Source organism: Paralichthys olivaceus, chromosome 22 (genome assembly GCF_024713975.1).
Source record: "Paralichthys olivaceus isolate ysfri-2021 chromosome 22, ASM2471397v2, whole genome shotgun sequence".
In the NCBI taxonomy this organism is placed as follows: Eukaryota; Metazoa; Chordata; class Actinopteri; order Pleuronectiformes; family Paralichthyidae; genus Paralichthys; species Paralichthys olivaceus.
Window position 1 is genome coordinate 7,083,346 of NC_091114.1, and position 17,710 is coordinate 7,101,055.

Consider the following 17,710-nt stretch of genomic DNA (forward strand, 5'->3'; position numbering starts at 1 on the left):
ATAAATTCATTAGGTCACATTTTGTTTCTTGGCCTCTACAACATAATATCTCAAGCCTGACTGATTGATTAGATCGCAGTGGTCGAGGGTCACAGTGACGTCACAAGAGTCTGGGGGGAAAAAAAATGTCTGTAGACTGAAACTGCAGTTGTCAAATGTACATAAATGTTCAGTGTGACAGCATCAAACAGCTTTCCATAAAAAGTTCTTTCTCCTGGCACCTAAAATGGCCTTGGATAATTAGATTGATAGACCTTTGTTTTCAAAAATAAAATATAGCTCTGTAGTCTCAAGCATCCTGTCTACTTAGACTAAGTTCTGATCAATTAAATAATGGTAAATTAAAACATCCCCTCAGCCCCCCCCCCAAAAAAGGACAGCCTCAATGACCTTCAAGAATGATTCTTTATTTCATTACTGTTGGAAATGTTGAAGAACAGTTTCAAAGAGAACCTTTTTACTGTCATTAGAAATCACTGTCCTCATCATAATCCATCACTTGTATCTGATCTTTTTTCTTCTCTTCCTCTTGATCCTCTTCTTTCTTCTCCTCTTCTTCCTCTTCTTCTTCTTCTGTTTCATCAGTCTCATCTTCTTTCTTGGTCTCATCTTCCTTGTGAAACTCCTGGTATATCCGGGTCAGCGCTTTTGCTGCTTCGAGAGACACTTTCAGATTTCCTATCACCTCCTTTTCTTCATCTAGACTGAAGACTGGAGGAAAGAGAAACACAGAGCTCCATGTTTTTACACATTATCAATACTGGACAATGACAGAGCATCCACCAAAACATGGAATAGGAAATAAGAATACAATTATATGACAAAATAATAAAAATAGTTTGGAGAACTTCAGAGGGTGGGGGCTGTAAGACTGAACGCCCTGGTCATATCATTGGGTCTCAGGCTAGGTTCCAGGATGTAGAATTAGAGTGGAGGAGGTCAGACAGGTAATGAGGGGCCAGGGTCAAGGGATTTATGGGTAAGGAGGAGGAGTTTCTATGTGATGTGGGACTTAACTGGAAGCCAGTAAAGACTATGGTGGGGGGGATGTGCTGTCACTTGCTGGGTTCGGGGGAGTCCTCTACAACTGAAGCCTGTCTAGGTCTTCGTACACTACATTGTAAAAATGTTTTACATAAACCACTGCTTTTACCTGTGTTTACTATGGGACCATTAACACCTGTATGTTTTCAGCATCTATACAGTTTACTAAGCAGCCTGCTTGTGAGTTTTCTTATATAATCAAGTGTGAAACAATCAAAGCTATATCACACAAAGTAATGAACATGAAGAGGTGAAAGTGATGTCACCTTTCTTGTTGCACATGTTTATCACTGTTGTTGTAGTCAGTTTTAAGAGTTTTAGTATTTTAGTCCCATGGTAGCCTAATAAATAAGCAATACACTTTTTGTAAGATTACACAAACTGTTCTTTCATACTTTTGATTCTCAGTGACATGTGTGATAGATGAAAGAATAATAACTAAAGAATAAAAACAGATTAAACGCCAAAGGAATGAAATATGGCTAATAATAAGTGATGGACCTTTCATTTCAAAAAAAGAAAAGAAAACAACCCTATCACACAACACCAATACCTACTGTCAATCTGTTGTTCAAGAACATCATTTCCTGTGAGCAGCAGTTCTTGTAGGTCGAGAGACGCACATCCCACGTCCACACACTCCTCATCATCATCCATCGGCTCACTGACCACTGTGAACTTTAACCTGCCGCGAGTCAGGTGGACATACATTGTTAAATACTGTGATTTGGTTGTACCCATAAAGGGAGAAGATGTAATGTGTGATACACAAAAGACAGATGGTGTTACCTGCCCTGGTTGGGGTCATTACCCTCCAGCATGGTGTAGAGATACTGTCTGAGTGGAGCCGACTGTGATCCATCCACGTAGATCACTGAGAGATACCATGACAGAGCTGAGGTTTGTAAAAGAGCGGTGAGAAGACAACTGCACAGAAACACGAAAAGCTCACCAGCTCTCACCTCGTGTGAAGTTGTAGTGAATCTCCTCTCCCTTTGTGGGTTTGCGGAGAGACATGGGCGTTTCTGTCGTCTCCATGGGGACGCCCAGCAGCCGATATTCCACGTACACACGCTGCACCGACTTGTCCAGTGCCACGTGTGAGGACGGTTCAAACGTCATGGACAGGATCTCGACTCTCAACTTGTCTCTCTGAAACGCAGAGAAGTTAAGCTCATAAATTCATCAGAAGCAGACGAAACAATGACATCTGACTGACACATTAATAATTATATTAGTGTCTCTCTGTTTATATAAAGTTTGACCAGTTTGTTGAAATGAAAGTTGGAACAACAGATCTGAAGATGGACAAACTACAATAACACGAAAGCCTAAGTATCTTCCTTTGTCAATTCATTTTCTCCCCCTCACTGAGTTGAATGTACCTTTCTTATTTTCCATTTAGGAGGAATGATAATCATGTCGCTTTGTGAGGAGCTTGAGTCTGAAGACTCTGGGGCATCTCTGTCTCCTGCAGCAGCTGTGTCGTAAAAGAAAAGACAAAAAGATTTATTTCATTTTAAATTCCATTGGCTGATATACAAATTAAAGCTCCATTTGTTTGGAATATGTCATTTGTATGATGAAATTGTTTGCTATGTGAGGTTTTTTTCAGCTCAGTTAACCAATGTAGCACTGAGGTTTCAAATCACTGAGAGAAACTCAAGGCAGGTGTGTGTATGTGAATAGTTACCACTCTCACTCCTTCCCTCCTCTTCATCCTCTGACACCTGATCCACAGAGAGGAGGTCCTGAGAAAAAGAAACGAGATATGAACCCACACACTCTTGATTCTCTTTTGAATCACTAATGTTACCTGATATTTATTATACAAGGAGACAGTGAGTTCCTACCTGAGTCCTGATGTCGCTGGCAGAGCTTCCCCTCGATAGAGTGGCAGGTGATTGCCTGGGAGACGTTCCCTCTGAGGAGCTTAAAATACATTTTCCCACATATTCTTAATATTTAATCTTAATTCATCCAGCAAACATTTAAGAAACTACAGATATATAACTACAGATTTTTAAAAGAACAAACAATCAACAACTTACGTCCGAGCTGGCAAATGAGAGGGTTTTGGCCCAGGCGTAAGATGGGACCTTTTAGTCGATCTCTTCCTGTCTGTGGTCTGACGAGTGTCCAGAGGTTTCACAGAGGTGTTTGGCTCAGCCCGTGCGTTCTTTGAGCTTTTCTGTTTGACAGCTGGAGGCCGAGGCTGCAAACAGATGAATATACAAGTAAACAAAATGATTACAAAAACACTCAGCAGTTGAACCTTTGTAAGTGTTTGAATCTCACCCAGGTTTTCGTCTCCCTTTGCACTGCTTTGGTTTCTCTTGGCGCGAGTAGCTGAGTCTGAGGCAAAAGAACAACAAAACAACACTTAAAGCTAGTGAAGTGGGGTATATTTAAACATCCATTTTAGCATTAACTATAGACTTAATATAACGATGGACAACATGTCTACACTTCCTTCCCTGAAGCCAAAGCATCCCAGATATGAACTCTGCCATCTTGCACATTTGACCGTCTGTGCACACAGGAGCAATGGGGGGAGCAGTGGTAGCAAGGTCCCACTGATACATGCACTCAAACAATGACAAATCAATCTCAACTCTCAATCATGACATTTCACTTAAAGTTTAAAGCTTCAAATAACTAATTAAAATCAAACATACTGGAAAACACTTGAACACACATCCGTGTGATAAGAACTACCTAAAATGATTGAAAAATGGATTTGTGTTTCCCATCTGCTTATTTCAAGGAGGCTGGATTTATGACCTATACTGCAGCCAGCCACCAGGGGGCAATGAAGATGCCTTGGCTTCACGTTTGTATAGCAGTCATATCCTCCATCTTTATATACAGTCTATAGAATTTACACATTAATGTACGCCACAGGTCCCACGACATAATGTCAGAAAACTGAATGCTTCTTAGAAATACATTTGTTGTTAAGGGGGATTCAGGTTATTATTGCTTTTTAACACTTCATAAATTATTTTCACGGATGTACATGAGATAAATGTATAGTTCCTTGGAGCATTGCAATTCCTAAACTTTTTAACACAGCAGAAATAAAAAAGACCTTTACTCTGGGCTTGGCTATGGGCTTCTGTGACACCTCCTCTTCTCTCCTCCTCTCCACCGTCCCAGTGCTTTCTGTCCCTCTGTCCTGTCTTCCCTGTCCACCCAGTGAGTCGTCTGCCGTTGGCAGGAAGGGGTACTTCCATTTTATCATGATCCTGACCATGCCCCGAGGCCCCCCAGCAGGATCCCTCAGAACATAGTCACCTGGCAGGGCAGAGAGAAACATAGAGATGAATACAGTAATCATTTCCAGGTAAGTATTTCTTCTTCCTTTCTCTCCCTCACCTCTGATCTCCCTGCCTGTGGCCAGGGCTCGCAGTGGGATTGGGGTCTTCGCCAGATAAGTTGGTGGCATTTGGTCATCACCATCATCAAACACGTACACCCAGAGACTACTAGACCTGGGCAGAGGTGAATCTTTTTAGTACATTAACAAAACACGGATTCTACAGTATCAAAATAATTGCTGTTCTAATATGTTGAATCACATTCACGGATTTGGGGAAAGACTTTTCAATTAACAACAACTTCAACTCAAATACATATTCACTGTACCTCAAGTAGTGCAACACATCAGCTGTTACTGCCAGTGGGTAGCTGGTTGTGTCATTGAACACCGGGTCAGCAGCACACTGGACCGTTTGAGAGACGTGAGGCGGCAGGTCGTAGAACCTGTAAGTCATGTAGGCATCAGGAAGCATTCCTGGCCAACGAGCATTGAGGCCCACACAGCGCTCCAACATAACCACCAACTCATTGGGGATCCCTCCACCGTAGTCATGTATCTCCTGTCACAATTAATAAATCATGTCAGAGACACAGTCTTGTAAATGCTGGAAAAAAAACTTTGACTTTGTGGAGTCTTGTAGTCAGCATGAAGTTACCAGACCAACTGAGTCACTCAGCTCAATTTAAAACCACAACAAGTTTTCAGATCTATTATTAATGCTCAGCTAGGAAGCAATATCACAAACTGGAAGAAAATATAAGTAAAACTACTTGTATTGCAATGTACTATAATGACAAATTATTTTTTTTAGCTTGATTCCTCCACCAAGGATTTTATGTTTCATTGTGTTTAACACAAAAACTTCTGAACCAATTTTTATTAAAACTTAAAAAGCACAAATTTGAGTTACAGGCCGGGGAAGAACCCCTTCAGTTTTCGAATACTCTCCGAGTGCTCCTCTGTCTTACCTTGTAACTGGTCTCTTGCCAGCCATAAGAGTAATGCACAGGACTCCTCTGTGTCGCTGTCCTCCTGTCAGCTGGTCTCTCTACCTCAATGCAAATAGGCTCTGCAGGTGGGAACAGACGCACCCAGAAATCCACCACACCCACAATTTCAGCTTCAGAGCCTTAGAGAGAGACAGAGAAAAGAAAAGGTTTTGACATGAAATGATGGCTGTATTTTCATAAATTAGAGATGATCAAACACAGGTAATAAGTGGGCTATTAAGGTATAGAATATCTTCGTATTACAGTATGTAAAAGGTTTAGACTGTCTTCAGGGGAAGAAGCATCAGATCCTGGATAACTGTCAAACCAAAATTCCTTACCTGTGATATTGAAACGTCCACTGACACGCTCCCCTCTCCTCTCCATGGTGCCCATGAGCGACATCTGCCCACTTCCATGAGTCACAAACTTGACACCTCCTAACGCCTGGTGGAGCTCCACTCTGACCCTTGACCCCTGACCCCCCAGCCTGCCCAGATCGCGGGCTGTTAGAGCGTAGCGGGACGTGAAGCCGTAGTCAGGCTGACTGCCTGACACAAGAGGAGTGGAGTGCACCTCAAAGTCCAAGAGGCCGTAGGTGCAGAAGGTCACAATGTCCTCGCTGCTGCCCATTCCTGCACTGAGCCTGCTCATAATCCGCTGCCCTGCTGGTGTGAAAGTTGCAGCCTAGAGGTGCAAAAACAACAGATATCAGCATCCTGGGGAACCTGAGCGGAATTAGTCAAGATAATAACAATTTAGTTCAGAGAAAAGGTCTGAGTTTTCACCTTAAGGTGGATCTCGAGCAGTGACTCCCCTGCTCTCAGCTGAGAAAAACACATGTCATCTTCAATGGGCTGTACCACCTCCTGGTCTCCAGCTGGCCAGGTGTACTGTATTGGTATGGTCCGCTTATATTTCCTGGGGCTGTATGCCAGCTCCTTTAACTGGGCTTTAGAGCACAAGGATAAAATAAAGACTTGAGAAACTGAAGAGTTCACTTTTTTCTCAAATGTGAACTACTCTTATCGAAAGTCTACACAAGAAGTATATAATGGAAACATTTTAGTTCTAGCAAACGAATCAAAAACTGACATTCAGCGTACTTAATTCTGACCTTTATTTTTTGCCAACGCCTGGAGGTTATGTTTCTGTTTTGTCTGTTAGTATGCAGGATTAGACAAAATCTAGATCATCAAGAAATTTGGTGGAATGATGTGGAATGGGTCAGGGCAGATGCCATTACATTTTGAAACAGCTTTGAATCAGGGAGTGGATCCAGGGATTTGTTTTTCATCTTCCTTAAGGGTGATTTTCAACATTTTTCTTGATTTCCAGGAGAATAATTCATGAATCCTGATGAAAAAAAAATCTGGCATGTTTAGGTGAAATAAAAATCCTGATCTGCTAAATTTAAATGTGGTTACATTAGGGAACTGTTGGGCCTTGGCAGATGTATGCGCTCTGTAGGTGCTCCTGTAGTTTATGATACGGGATGATCTGTTGTCCACACCTTGCAAAGTGTTGATCTGAAGGGCTCGTTTTGATAAAAGCTTGTCTTTCCCAGCCATCCTGCTCCTGCTCTCCTCCTTCTCACTCTCCATCCTCAGGCCGATTGTTTTTAACTCTTCCTTGGGGTTAAAATAGAGAAGAGAAAAATCAGAAACGAGATCATAAAACTGTCAGTGCTGATGTCACTTCAGCCTTGTTTGCATTTGCACTATCTTCATGTTAACTTTGGTGTGTATGTTGATGTACCTTAAGGTCGTTGCTGATTTGATGCTCCAGCAGTAGCAGGTTCCTGGTTTTCTGTAGCTCCAGCACAGTCTCAGCATGTATTGCCTGGATATTTACCATTTCACGGGGCAAATCCTCCACCTTCCCATCAGCCCAGAGGAAACGCAGACTCTCCCTGCTCTCCTGCTGCATCCTGAATGCCTGTCAACAGAGGGAGACCATGACACAAGGTTTTAAAGTAGTTTATTCAGTATTTTCAAGCAGTGAGGTACAAGAGAGGACAAACCTTGATCTGCAAAAGAGTTTCGCTGAGCTCCTCAACACTCATGTCAAACACCTAGAAGAGAAGATGAAGTGTGTCAAGACAAGGACAGAAAACAGACAGATGTGTATTACAGCTGTTGTGGAGTGTATTATTCAGTTCATCATCGCTGACCTTAGTTACAGAGTCCAGTCTGTCCTGCAGAGCAGGGACCTGCTCTCTGTACTGGAGAAGCTCCTGCTCTAGATGCTCACGTTTGTCTCCCGTCATCACTGAAAACTCTTGAAGGAAACAACACAGGATTAATGCTTTTTCTAGGAAATTAAAAGTAAAGCAAAATAATCTCCAACATACTGAGACTCCTACCTCTGTCTCGCTCTATGTGCTCTTCTAACATCTTCTTCTCTTGCCTCAGTTTTTCTTTCTCCAGCTCCAGTCTGCCTCTCTCCTCCTTCTCTGCTCTCAGTGCCTCCTCCAGTGTCTGGATATCCAGCATGTACACGTTTGGCCCCACGTCCTCACTCCTGTGGTCCACTACGCTGCGCACTTCTACGTGGCCATCGTGGTTGCTTTGGGCAGACAAAGTACTGGGGAAGAGAGGATGCATGTTGTTTGCACTATTGTAAATATTGCCCTTTAAATCACTGGTACAGAGTTGGTATTGTTGTACTAATGCGTGGACAAGTATTCAGTACAGTCAGACCAAACCAAACCATTTCAGAAGTCTCATAGAAGCATGCATATTCACTTCCAAAAACAAAGGTTTCATCCAAATAGCCTTCTGATTATCTGTGGTGCATTACATCTGAGAGGCTCTTACCTCTCTAGTAGAGTGTCATAGTTTTCTTTTATCATGTCCCTCTCTCCTTCCAGGTCTGTTATTCTCTCCTGTAGCTGAAAGGAGTTAAAATCTTTTAAAATTCTTACAGGATCTTCTGCGTCTTTCTGTTCCCTCTTGTTTTTATTGATACATGCAGATACAGATGCAGTACCTTGTCCAGGTTCTGTAGAGACAGAGTAGCAGTGTTGAATTGTCCCTGCAGTGCCAGCGCGCTTTGTTTCTCCTGCTTCAGTTGTTCTGTCAGCTCCTCCACTTTCTCCAGCAGAGCTCTCTGGCTTTCCCTCAGCGACCTCTGACTCTGGGATGGAAACATTACACACTCAAAATAACTATAACCAGTAATTCATCTACTTTAAGTCTTTGCTCATGTTGAAAAATATTCATTGATCTTTTGTATATGGCAAGATTTTTACCTCATCTAGCTGTTTCTCATATGCCTGGAAATAAAGAAAGTTTATCTTGGGTGGTGAAATAAATTAAGTACTGAAAAGAGAAATCAACTGAATCTAATTTGACTAATTTACGGAATAAATGGCAGATAGGACGGCCATCTTACTTCTTGCAGCTCGTTGAACTTCTCCTGTGTAACTCGCAGAGCAGTGCTCTTGTTTGAGAGCTGATTTTGGAGACGAATCAGATCCACGTTCTCTCTGATGGTTATTCTGAAAGAAAACAAGACATTCCGACATTTCATTGACACCATGTCACGCAAGACTCTACAGGTAGTAAAAAAGGACACCAGTGAAGAGGCTGCTTCACAGAGGTTTTAAAAATGTCACCATACATATTCTCACACTTCAGATGTTTAGTTTACACTGTATATATTAGTTGTTATTCTATTTATATTGTATAAGTACTTATTATTTTAATGATGCAAATGTATGACTGCCCTTGCTGCTATAACATTGCAAATGTCCCTGTTGTGGGACTAATAAAGGATTATCTAATCTTATTTTAGCTTAAAATCTATTTGAGAAAAGTGCTGCAGCAACAGTAACATTAGGTGTAGTGGTGATAGCAGTGCTGGGGTCATCTCTGCTGGAGCCACCTGTGTCTGTCGGCCTGCTGCTTCCTCATCTCTTTCACGGTTCCCTCGATCTCCCTCTCCTTCTCTCTCAGTGTGTCTCTGAGGGTCTGGGCAGTCAGCTCCATCTCGGCCACCTTCACCTGCTCTGTCACACTGGACCTGCTGGATGGGAGAGGTGGAGATCAGGTCGATGTTGAGACATGGGAGTGAGAGTGATGATTGTTTTTTCTGTATTTTGTAGACAGGAGTTGACAAGTGTGTAATTAGAAGTAAAACAGTGTGAGGCTTTGTGCTCTCTGAAATGTATGTAGCTATTATGATCCACAGGTGGATATTCACACAGACCTGAGCAGAGAGCGTCATCTTGAGAATTGAGAATAAAGTGCTTTAAAAAAAAGTTTTTTGTTTGCATTTCTGTGGACACTTACAATCTCTCCACCTCTGCCCTGTTGTCATCCATCATGGGGCCATAGCGGGGTGGGGCTGTCTGGGCTGCCCTCCTGACTGCGCCCTCCACTTCCATACTTTTACCTGTCACAAAGAAGATAATGATGACGACACTAGAGGAAGGTCAGAGATAGAGGAGGAGGCAATGGTCAGCCTCCTGTGTGCTTAATTATTTTTTTTTTTCACCTTTGCTGAACTTGTATGGTGCGCGTCCCCCCAGGTCCATAATGTGCTGCTTGGCCAAGCTGAGTTTGTTCTGTAGCAACCCTTTCTGGCTCTCCAGCATAGCAACATGTGCTTCCAGCTCTTGTATAGTGTCCTCCATGTCTCTCTCCTTCACACCGGTGGACCCAGGACGGGCCTGACGAAGACGCATTAGCCTGGTGGACATCCTGGGACAAGGAGGAGGAATTACATCAGCCTCATTTGTGCACTTGTCTTTATCATTTATCTCTTATATTCACATTCTGGTGTAACGACATAGATGAGCATCTTTGACAAATGAGATGTTCCCTAATGCCCCAGATATCTGGTGTTATCGTCATTATGTCCACCAAGGAGGTGATGTTTCCACACATCTGTTTGTTTGTTAGATTATAACCAAGATTACACTAAAACAACTCAACAGATTTTCAGGAAACTTGGTCAAAGGATGTGGTATGGGTCACAGAAGAAATCATTCAATTTGAGTGCAGAACTGGGTCAGGTGGCAGATCCAGGAATATTTTTCTCTTTCTTTAACACTGTGAGAGAGGGTGTTTTCAACACATTTAGGAAACTGATAACCATGAGTGTTGAATTTGATATGCTATTCTAGATATGGTATGTATCAATGTTTCTGTTTTAATGTGTGTTACCTGCGCAGCCTTTGTTCCTGTGTACGAGTGTGTTGCCTCAGCACAGTGTTCTCCTCCTGCAGCCGCAGACACAGGTCCTCCAGGTGCTCTCTGGGAAACCGAAACAGGCGTTGAGGATCTGAGAGAGAGGGAGAGAGAAAGAGAAATTCCTATATTACTAGGAAATATTCTTTTGTATTCCTTCCATTGAAGATCAGTTGAAATGTGATGAGTTTTGTAAGGAGGTTTTACCTTTTGTCTTCATGACATGATGCTTCTTCCACAGTTTCACATCACGGAGAGTATCTAGGGGGGGGAAATGGCAGGAGGGCGACATTTACAAAAGTTTGATTTGTGTGCAGAATTCTCAAAGACCTACAATAATGACCCCCCTGTCCTTCAATCCACTTTCATCAGCTCTGTTGCTCTATGCTGGAACATCTGCATTATCTAAACTGATGAATATCACAATTATTTTTCTGGATGATATTGACAAATTCTCCAAATTATAAAAACTGTAGAGAAGATGAACATTGAATAATTTGTTATTCACATACACAGACCATTGCACACAAACCTGGGACAGTTGGCATGAGCCCCCCCCTCATTGGCCCCACATCTCTGACTGGGAGATCCCCGGCTGTCTCGTCCATGACAGGTGACATCACACCTCCAGTGGGACTCAGCCAATCGGAAAGGTCCAGTCTTCCAAATGTCACCGCAGCAAGTTTGTCAAATTGATGTCAACTGCTGGTTCACTGGCCTCCATGCAGGATAAGTTACACACTGCCAAGTGGATGGAAAAGAATTCTGTTAAAATCAATACGAAGATGAACTGGCACCCAGTGAAGGGACCAGTATTTCTCTCCTGTTGGTCCTAGTCAGCACTCATGCAGCAGAATTTTGAATCATCCGTAGCTGGTTTGTCATGTTTATTGGTCTATCAGACAGAAGAAATGGCCTCACTTTGGAAAATTTCTTCAGATGATAAAATTCTGTTTTTGTGTCAAAAATCATTTCTTGCCTCCAGGCTTGGGCTGAGTCCAGAGTGTTTACTTTTGAGGCCAGTCTCTGTCTCTGAGTATTTGATCCAATGATCAGTATTTCTGTTTTGTCCTGGTTAAGCTGTTAAACATTCTGTGACACCCAGGTCTTTATATCTAAGATACAGTCAAAAAGAATTCTACCTTGTGACCAGTTAAATTAAAAAAATGTTCACATTCCTTTTGATAATGAGAGAGCCCTCCTTTCCAAGCATTACACAAAAACTGCAGAACCAATTACCATTCAACTTTGTGGAGGGGTGGCCCAAAGAAGAAGCCTATACAGTTAATAGTGGATATGCATAAACTTGAACATGGCGAGATAAAGCACCCCCCTGCACTCTTCTAGGTCTAGTTTTCATCACCGTGGTGCTGGAAGAAATTCTTTCCATTACACACACACTGAGATCTGACTTTGTATAACCTCTTCAACCCTGGAATACCTCTCATCCCCAACAGTTTTATCTTGACTATACATTTTAAAGACATCTTCAGCATATGTTGACAATCCCCTGGGCTTCTCTGATATACAGTTATGCTGTGTGAACAGTGGTACATTATCTTTTCCCTCCTGCAGTATAATACAACAGTACTGAAACCGATGGCAATTAAACATTTGACTTACCCGTGTTTGCTGACCCTCCAAAGTAGTTTACCCTCAGTAAAGAAATGTGTCTGCTCCAGTCTGGTGTCCATTGTAATCTGTTTCTTCATGTAGTGTCCCCGCCCTGTGCTTGGATGATATCAGATTTAATCCCTCTTCATCCCTTCCTCCCCTCTTCTTTCACATCCCTATTAGCTTCGTCTTTAACGACATACGTCCTGAATGAAATGTGTTCAGCAATTCACACCAGTGTTAACTGATATCTAGCAGTGATCTTATGTTTGTGTGCATGCATGCATACCTGTGAATCAAGAGAGGTGGGCACAATTCCTTCTCCCAACCCTCAGTCTTGAAGTCTGTCTCAGTGCTCCATCTGTGCCGAGGATAATCTCGCCCCTGCACTAATCTGATTAGCACCAGTCAGGTTCTAGTATGTGGCCTGTACAAACTACAAATAGGTATTATTTGAAAGCAGCAGGTCTATGATCTGTGTTCAAATTTTTTAAAGAGCACAAGTGAAGGGAAGATGAATAAGGAGGAGGAGATGAGACATATACAAGAGCAAACTTTAAAGTTTATTGTTAGAGGGATAGAGAGAAGATAGAAATCAGACATGTATAATCCAAGTGTGAAAGTATTATTTTCTGTGAATGAAATATCAAATATCAATAAAGAGTATGACTTATATCTCTGTACGAGTTATCAAAGGAGAGTTTTTTAAAGTCCAAAAATGGAAGCAAACTGTGTGAGATGACACAGAAAAAAGTTTTATGCTTTTTAAAACAGAAAAACCTCAGGATGAAAACAGGAACATCATATTGTAAAGTTATCGAAATCGTGGCCTCCCTTGACTCCACTGACAGAACGGATGATGAGTGGTGATTTCTTGTTGGCGCTGTCACTCATTTCTGGGTTAAAAAAGGGAAACATGGCCTCTGTGAATTGAAACTGTGTAAAGGAATAGATGTGAGACTTGGCCTCTGCATCATAAAATGACACTGTCCCATCCTCGTAATCTAAAAACACGCCTATGACCTGAGGCCTCTGAGTGACACACAGCAGTTCTGCCTGTCCTGCACATGCCCGATACTCGCTGCCCTTCCTCAGACAAACAGTCCAGTAGCCGTCCTCCGGGCAGAGTGTCACCACACCTCTCCTGTTGACTGACTGCTGGGCTACACCCAAGTCCCACGCTGTCTTAACTCCAACATCCACCTCCCAGTAGTGCCTCCCTGTGGTGAAACCCTGCGTAGCAAGAGGGTTTCAAATTATTTCTCAGAGCGAAACACAAAGACGAAACATTCCTACAGGGAGAAATATCCAAACAACCAATTTATTTACCTGAGAGGCGAGGACACATCGGGCTGTGTCAAAACGCTCTGGTATGGCCACCAGATTCTTTTCAACATCTCCATCCCAGACCTGTCTCCTATCCTCCGATAGAACCAGCCAAGGGTTGGCTGTCCTAGGGTCCAGGCGAACATCAGCTGTTGACATACAGTTTACATCAATGTTAAATCAGTTTCTCACTGTTACGAAGGCAGCTCATATAGTCTCTGACTTTGCTATACTGTCAAACTGTACCTGCATACTGTTTGATCTTCTCGTGCTCTGTAAGTAAAGAAGAATATATCAGACAAAATGAGACAAATATTTCTGCTTTTAGTGCTGTTCGCAGAAGATCGAGGATTCTTTCGAGAAACCAACCTTGAACGGTAATCTTTTTCAAAGCCAAAAGAAGCTGCTCCTCAGTTTTGGCCAGAGCTCTCCTTACATCCCCCAAACATGTGTGTGAATGGAGGATGATGTCCGAGCAGGATTTGGCAGAGGGACTCAGAGCTGGAAACCTCTGACATTATGAGTCAAATAAGAGAGAACTGGCTTTAAAGCAGAGATAAGACTGGGCAATATGACAGGAAACAATGATCCCATATGACTTCATACTGCCAACTGTTTCCTGCTATATTTCTCTATCAACATGAATGTAAAAAGAATTGCCCGAACATTTGTCACAAGAACTAAAAGCAAAATTATGAAAATTATCCTTCTCCAATTCAACTTCTTATATATATACCTGCAGAAGACGGAGGTGGTCCTCTGAGTGAGAAAGCTGCTCCATCTCACTTCTCCTCCTCTCCAGCTCAGTGATTTGCAGCTCCAGCTCTGTGATGAGTCTGGCTGCCCTCTGCTCTGCCGCCATCTGCTTCTTCTGGATCGCGTCCACCAGCTCAGCCTGGCTTCTCTCCATTAAACGAAACAGAGCAGAGAAGACCTCCGTGCTTTCCTCAATGTCCCTGTTTGAGTTTTCCTGCAGACAATAAGGGCAAAGGGCTAGGCTAATTTAACTGCTGCGAATGAATGAATTAGTTCCATCTTTTGATGTCAACTCACTTTTCTGAGCTCCACACAGTGTTTGATCTCCTTCACTTTCTGCAGCCTGTCCTGGATCATCTGCTGAACATCAACCTCATTCCTTTTCATCTGAGCCTGAATATCACAACAAGATCAAAATTAAATCTGGAATCACCGTCAGAAACACAGCCACAGTCTATGATAGGCCAAAATGAAAATGATAATGAGGCGGTCAGGGCCTCACCTTCTTCTCCCGACTCTCTCGCTCTATTGGGACGGTGTCATGACAGCGGTGGTCGGTCTCAGTGCAAAGGACGCACACACACCTCTGGTCACTCCTGCAGTACAGCTCCAGAAGCCTTTGGTGACGTTTACACATCCTGTTCTCCAGCAGTGCAACAGGTTCAATCAGTTTGTGAAGCTTCAAGGTGGAGACTCTCAGGTGAGGCTCCAGGTGACTCTCACAATATGAAGTCAGACACACGAGGCAGGACTTCAAGGCCTTTGTTTGCTTCCCGACGCACACATCACAATGTATGGTTTTCCCCACCGTTGACATGATGCCCTTCTGCCTTCTTGCTCGAATCTGCTCACACATTTCCTTGGCGAAATAGTTCTCACAAAGCTCAGGACGTCCCTCGAAGGCCGTCTGACATTTGGGACAGCTGACGGCAACGCTGTCTTCCCACTGTGACGTGATGCAGGTGAAGCAGAAGCTGTGACCACAGGGGATGGAGACTGGCTCAGAGAAAACATCCTGACAGATGCAACACTGAAACTGCATGTCTGACAGGAGGATGCTGGGGGAAGCCATGACCTGAGAGATTAAGACAGATATGTCATATGTCAATCACCTTTTAAAAAAGACATTCATAAAACATACATTACAGAGCACAGAATCTTTCAGAGCTTTTGTTCTCTGTTGTTAATGCAGGCATTAAAAGTAATTTTGTTCCAGTTACAACCATCTGTACTTCCTTATCATTAACTTTAAACAATTCACACCTGCCTTGTGGCCAAAGTCCAGTGGCCCAGTCATGAGTCAGCTTCTCACTCATTCTCAGGAACTCTCAGCTTCAATCAAGAACTGAAAACATTCTTTAAAATCCAAAAGCTAACATGCATGCTCCTTTCCATCTATGCATCCTGCATGTCTTAAATGTACCAGGCTCAAATAATTCACAACACGCCCCACAAGGAAATACAATCTAATGAGTTCAAATATGACTCCCTCCTTAAATCATCCTTACAGTCTACCTGGATTGCACACAGTCTGTGGTCTGGCACAAGACATAGCAGAAACATCAATATAATGACTTTGTTTGGTTTAATCAAAATGCTTCAACATTCATTTGTCTTTCTTGGTCTTACCTTATTGCTCGAGGTGAAAGTTGACCTCTGAGGCAAACACCGGGACAAAGCCGGAGTCCTCCTCATTTTGCTGCTACCACTCCCTCTGGGACTTTACCCCCCTCCGGAGCTTAACCACCACGCTGCTCCAATGTGGGAGGAGAAAAGCTTTAGCTTAACTGGGTTTGTATTGTCCAGCATTTCTTTGTGGCATGTTGTTGAAATGCATTGAGCGAAAACAAGGACGTACCTGAATAAAGGTCAGTCACATTCACCATTTCACCACTCCTTTATTTCAAGGAATACATTACAGTGCATATCTTCACACACATCATCAAAATAGTGTTACATAAACAGAAATTCACAAAGCTATAACCCATTCTATACAGGGATATATTCCCATCCTACAATACGCATGGTTTTGAGAATGAGCCCTGAGACTATAACATCTACATGAAGTGTGTAAAGTAAAACATAGTCAAAAAAATCCTCAACCATCACAGCATCTCTAAAATCCTAGAAAAGCCTATTTAAAATGACAATAAGCTTTTACTGTGCAGAACCATCCTCCATCTTTTCCTTCCTCCACTTGGTCTCATTTTTTAACGGCCACCGAACCTTCACAGACGACTCTGGCAATCCAAATTGTCTGAGGAGCTGGACGCAATGAAAAAATTAGTTTGAAGAGTATTTGAATTAAAACGAAATACACACAACACATGACAAAGAATAAACAGCTGTTAGTCTCACCTCTAACACTGCACGCTCTATGTCCCACTCCGACAGCTCAATCAATGACTTCAACTTCATGTTCAACCCAATAACATAATCTGTTGACATAAATACACAATGTGTTACTGAAGACAATACCATGACGATATAGAATATAGTAGTTGTATAGTATTAAAATATCAATAAGAATTAAGCTAATAAGAATACGTTTATCAACTGGGCACTCAGAGCAAAAGTTCAGAAAAGTGGAATCAAAGAAACAAATACATTTACTTACGAGGCCCTTTTGTTGTAGCATGTAGAGTCACAGTCATTTTTTGGGAAAATGGCGAGAAAGATATGTTCAGATAAGTTAATATCTTAATATTGATCAAATACTATAAAAATCTATTACACAAAGATAAATGTGTCTTTACTTTATATAAAACCTAAATTCCATGAAATGAAAACTGTAGCAGCCGATAGCTGCAACACACTAGTTCAAAAGCCATTTCTTATAATACTGAAGGGAAGAAAAATCTTTTTTATGAATTATTTTCAAAAAATTGTTGGTAGTACTATATGTCAGACTTTAAATTTCAATGCATGTCAATGCACAGGGATGGAATTTCAAATAAACAGAGTCTACATTTGAAAGAAACATTTTTTAAATGTTTTATAAAGTATTATATTGCATCCATATAAAACTTTGCAAGGCGGATGCTATAGATCAGAGCATTAAAGGTTCAGTGTGTAAGATTTAGGTGAAAGGGATTTTTGGCAGAAATTAAATATAAAATAATCCTAGTGATGTTTTCAATGGTGTGTTTCATCTACATTGTATGAACCTTCTGAGTGTGAAGTTCACCACAGGTTCTCTTTCATGTTGGAAATGGGAGAGTGAGATGAGTATTCAGCTGCAACACACAGCTTCACCTCTAGATGTCACTAAACCCTACACACTGAACCTTACAGAAACATGATGTAATAATTAACATGAAAAAGTGGAATATCTCACCAGTGACTGCAGTGATGTTGACTCCACTGCTTCTGACGTTCTCAAACACAGAGAAGAGAGTGAATGTGTATGTAGTTCCAGCAGTGAGGGATGCGACTGTGTGAGTCACTGACCCACCTCCACCTGC

General features: G+C 42.1%; 2 protein-coding genes across 11 annotated transcripts; both read right to left on the minus strand.

The window, feature by feature from the left end:
- Positions 1-386: 386 nt before the first annotated feature.
- On the minus strand, positions 387-12,583 carry rpgrip1 (RPGR interacting protein 1). Of its 9 annotated transcripts, none has more exons than XM_069518736.1 (32): positions 12,454-12,583; positions 12,205-12,276; positions 11,083-11,291; positions 10,758-10,811; positions 10,527-10,644; positions 9,856-10,061; positions 9,651-9,753; positions 9,244-9,384; positions 8,752-8,857; positions 8,609-8,632; positions 8,347-8,493; positions 8,175-8,248; positions 7,721-7,941; positions 7,529-7,635; positions 7,379-7,429; positions 7,114-7,293; positions 6,869-6,986; positions 6,144-6,307; positions 5,697-6,042; positions 5,335-5,495; positions 4,693-4,925; positions 4,423-4,538; positions 4,136-4,341; positions 3,343-3,399; positions 3,096-3,259; positions 2,898-2,976; positions 2,738-2,795; positions 2,430-2,524; positions 2,007-2,196; positions 1,834-1,918; positions 1,602-1,729; positions 387-711 (listed from the first exon to the last, which is right to left on the minus strand). In XM_069518736.1, exons 3-32 carry the CDS (start codon positions 11,168-11,170, stop codon positions 467-469), a joined length of 4,065 nt encoding a protein of 1,354 aa, XP_069374837.1. In that variant the 5' UTR covers positions 11,171-11,291; positions 12,205-12,276; positions 12,454-12,583; the 3' UTR covers positions 387-466. The 9 variants fall into 9 exon arrangements, with proteins under 9 accessions (XP_069374837.1, XP_069374834.1, XP_069374838.1 ...); XM_069518733.1 differs by having other exon boundaries at positions 12,174-12,276; XM_069518737.1 differs by having other exon boundaries at positions 12,205-12,281; positions 12,454-12,576.
- Positions 12,584-12,708: 125 nt separating this feature from the next.
- btr33 (bloodthirsty-related gene family, member 33) lies at positions 12,709-17,487 on the minus strand. 2 transcript variants are annotated; one of them, XM_069518741.1, is made up of 11 exons: positions 16,864-17,487; positions 16,605-16,684; positions 16,105-16,511; positions 15,876-15,997; positions 14,749-15,321; positions 14,544-14,639; positions 14,227-14,460; positions 13,860-14,001; positions 13,737-13,763; positions 13,494-13,639; positions 12,709-13,397 (listed from the first exon to the last, which is right to left on the minus strand). In XM_069518741.1, the coding sequence occupies exons 4-11, from the start codon at positions 15,939-15,941 to the stop codon at positions 12,966-12,968; spliced, it is 1,716 nt and encodes a 571-aa protein (XP_069374842.1). In that variant the 5' UTR covers positions 15,942-15,997; positions 16,105-16,511; positions 16,605-16,684; positions 16,864-17,487; the 3' UTR covers positions 12,709-12,965. The 2 variants fall into 2 exon arrangements, with proteins under 2 accessions (XP_069374842.1, XP_069374841.1); XM_069518740.1 differs by having other exon boundaries at positions 15,876-16,511.
- Between the last annotated feature and the right edge of the window lie 223 nt (positions 17,488-17,710).

What these genes read in the sequence shown, in the direction of transcription:
- rpgrip1 (XM_069518736.1), bottom strand. Translation starts at nt 11,170, where the DNA reads ATGTCACCTGTCATGGACGAGACAGCCGGGGATCTCCCAGTCAGAGAT. An exon ending in AGGGCAGAGGTGGAGAGATT is followed by an intron (nt 9,385 to 9,650) that starts GTAAGTGTCCAC and finishes TCTCCCATCCAG; the next exon opens with CAGGTCCAGTGTGACAGAGC. An exon ending in TCAGATCAACACTTTGCAAG is followed by an intron (nt 6,308 to 6,868) that starts GTGTGGACAACA and finishes TGTGCTCTAAAG; the next exon opens with CCCAGTTAAAGGAGCTGGCA.
- btr33 (XM_069518741.1), bottom strand. Translation starts at nt 15,941, where the DNA reads ATGAGGAGGACTCCGGCTTTGTCCCGGTGTTTGCCTCAGAGGTCAACT. An exon ending in CTTTCACCTCGAGCAATAAG is followed by an intron (nt 15,322 to 15,875) that starts GTAAGACCAAGA and finishes TTAATCTCTCAG; the next exon opens with GTCATGGCTTCCCCCAGCAT. An exon ending in ACCACCTCCGTCTTCTGCAG is followed by an intron (nt 14,002 to 14,226) that starts GTATATATATAA and finishes TCATAATGTCAG; the next exon opens with AGGTTTCCAGCTCTGAGTCC.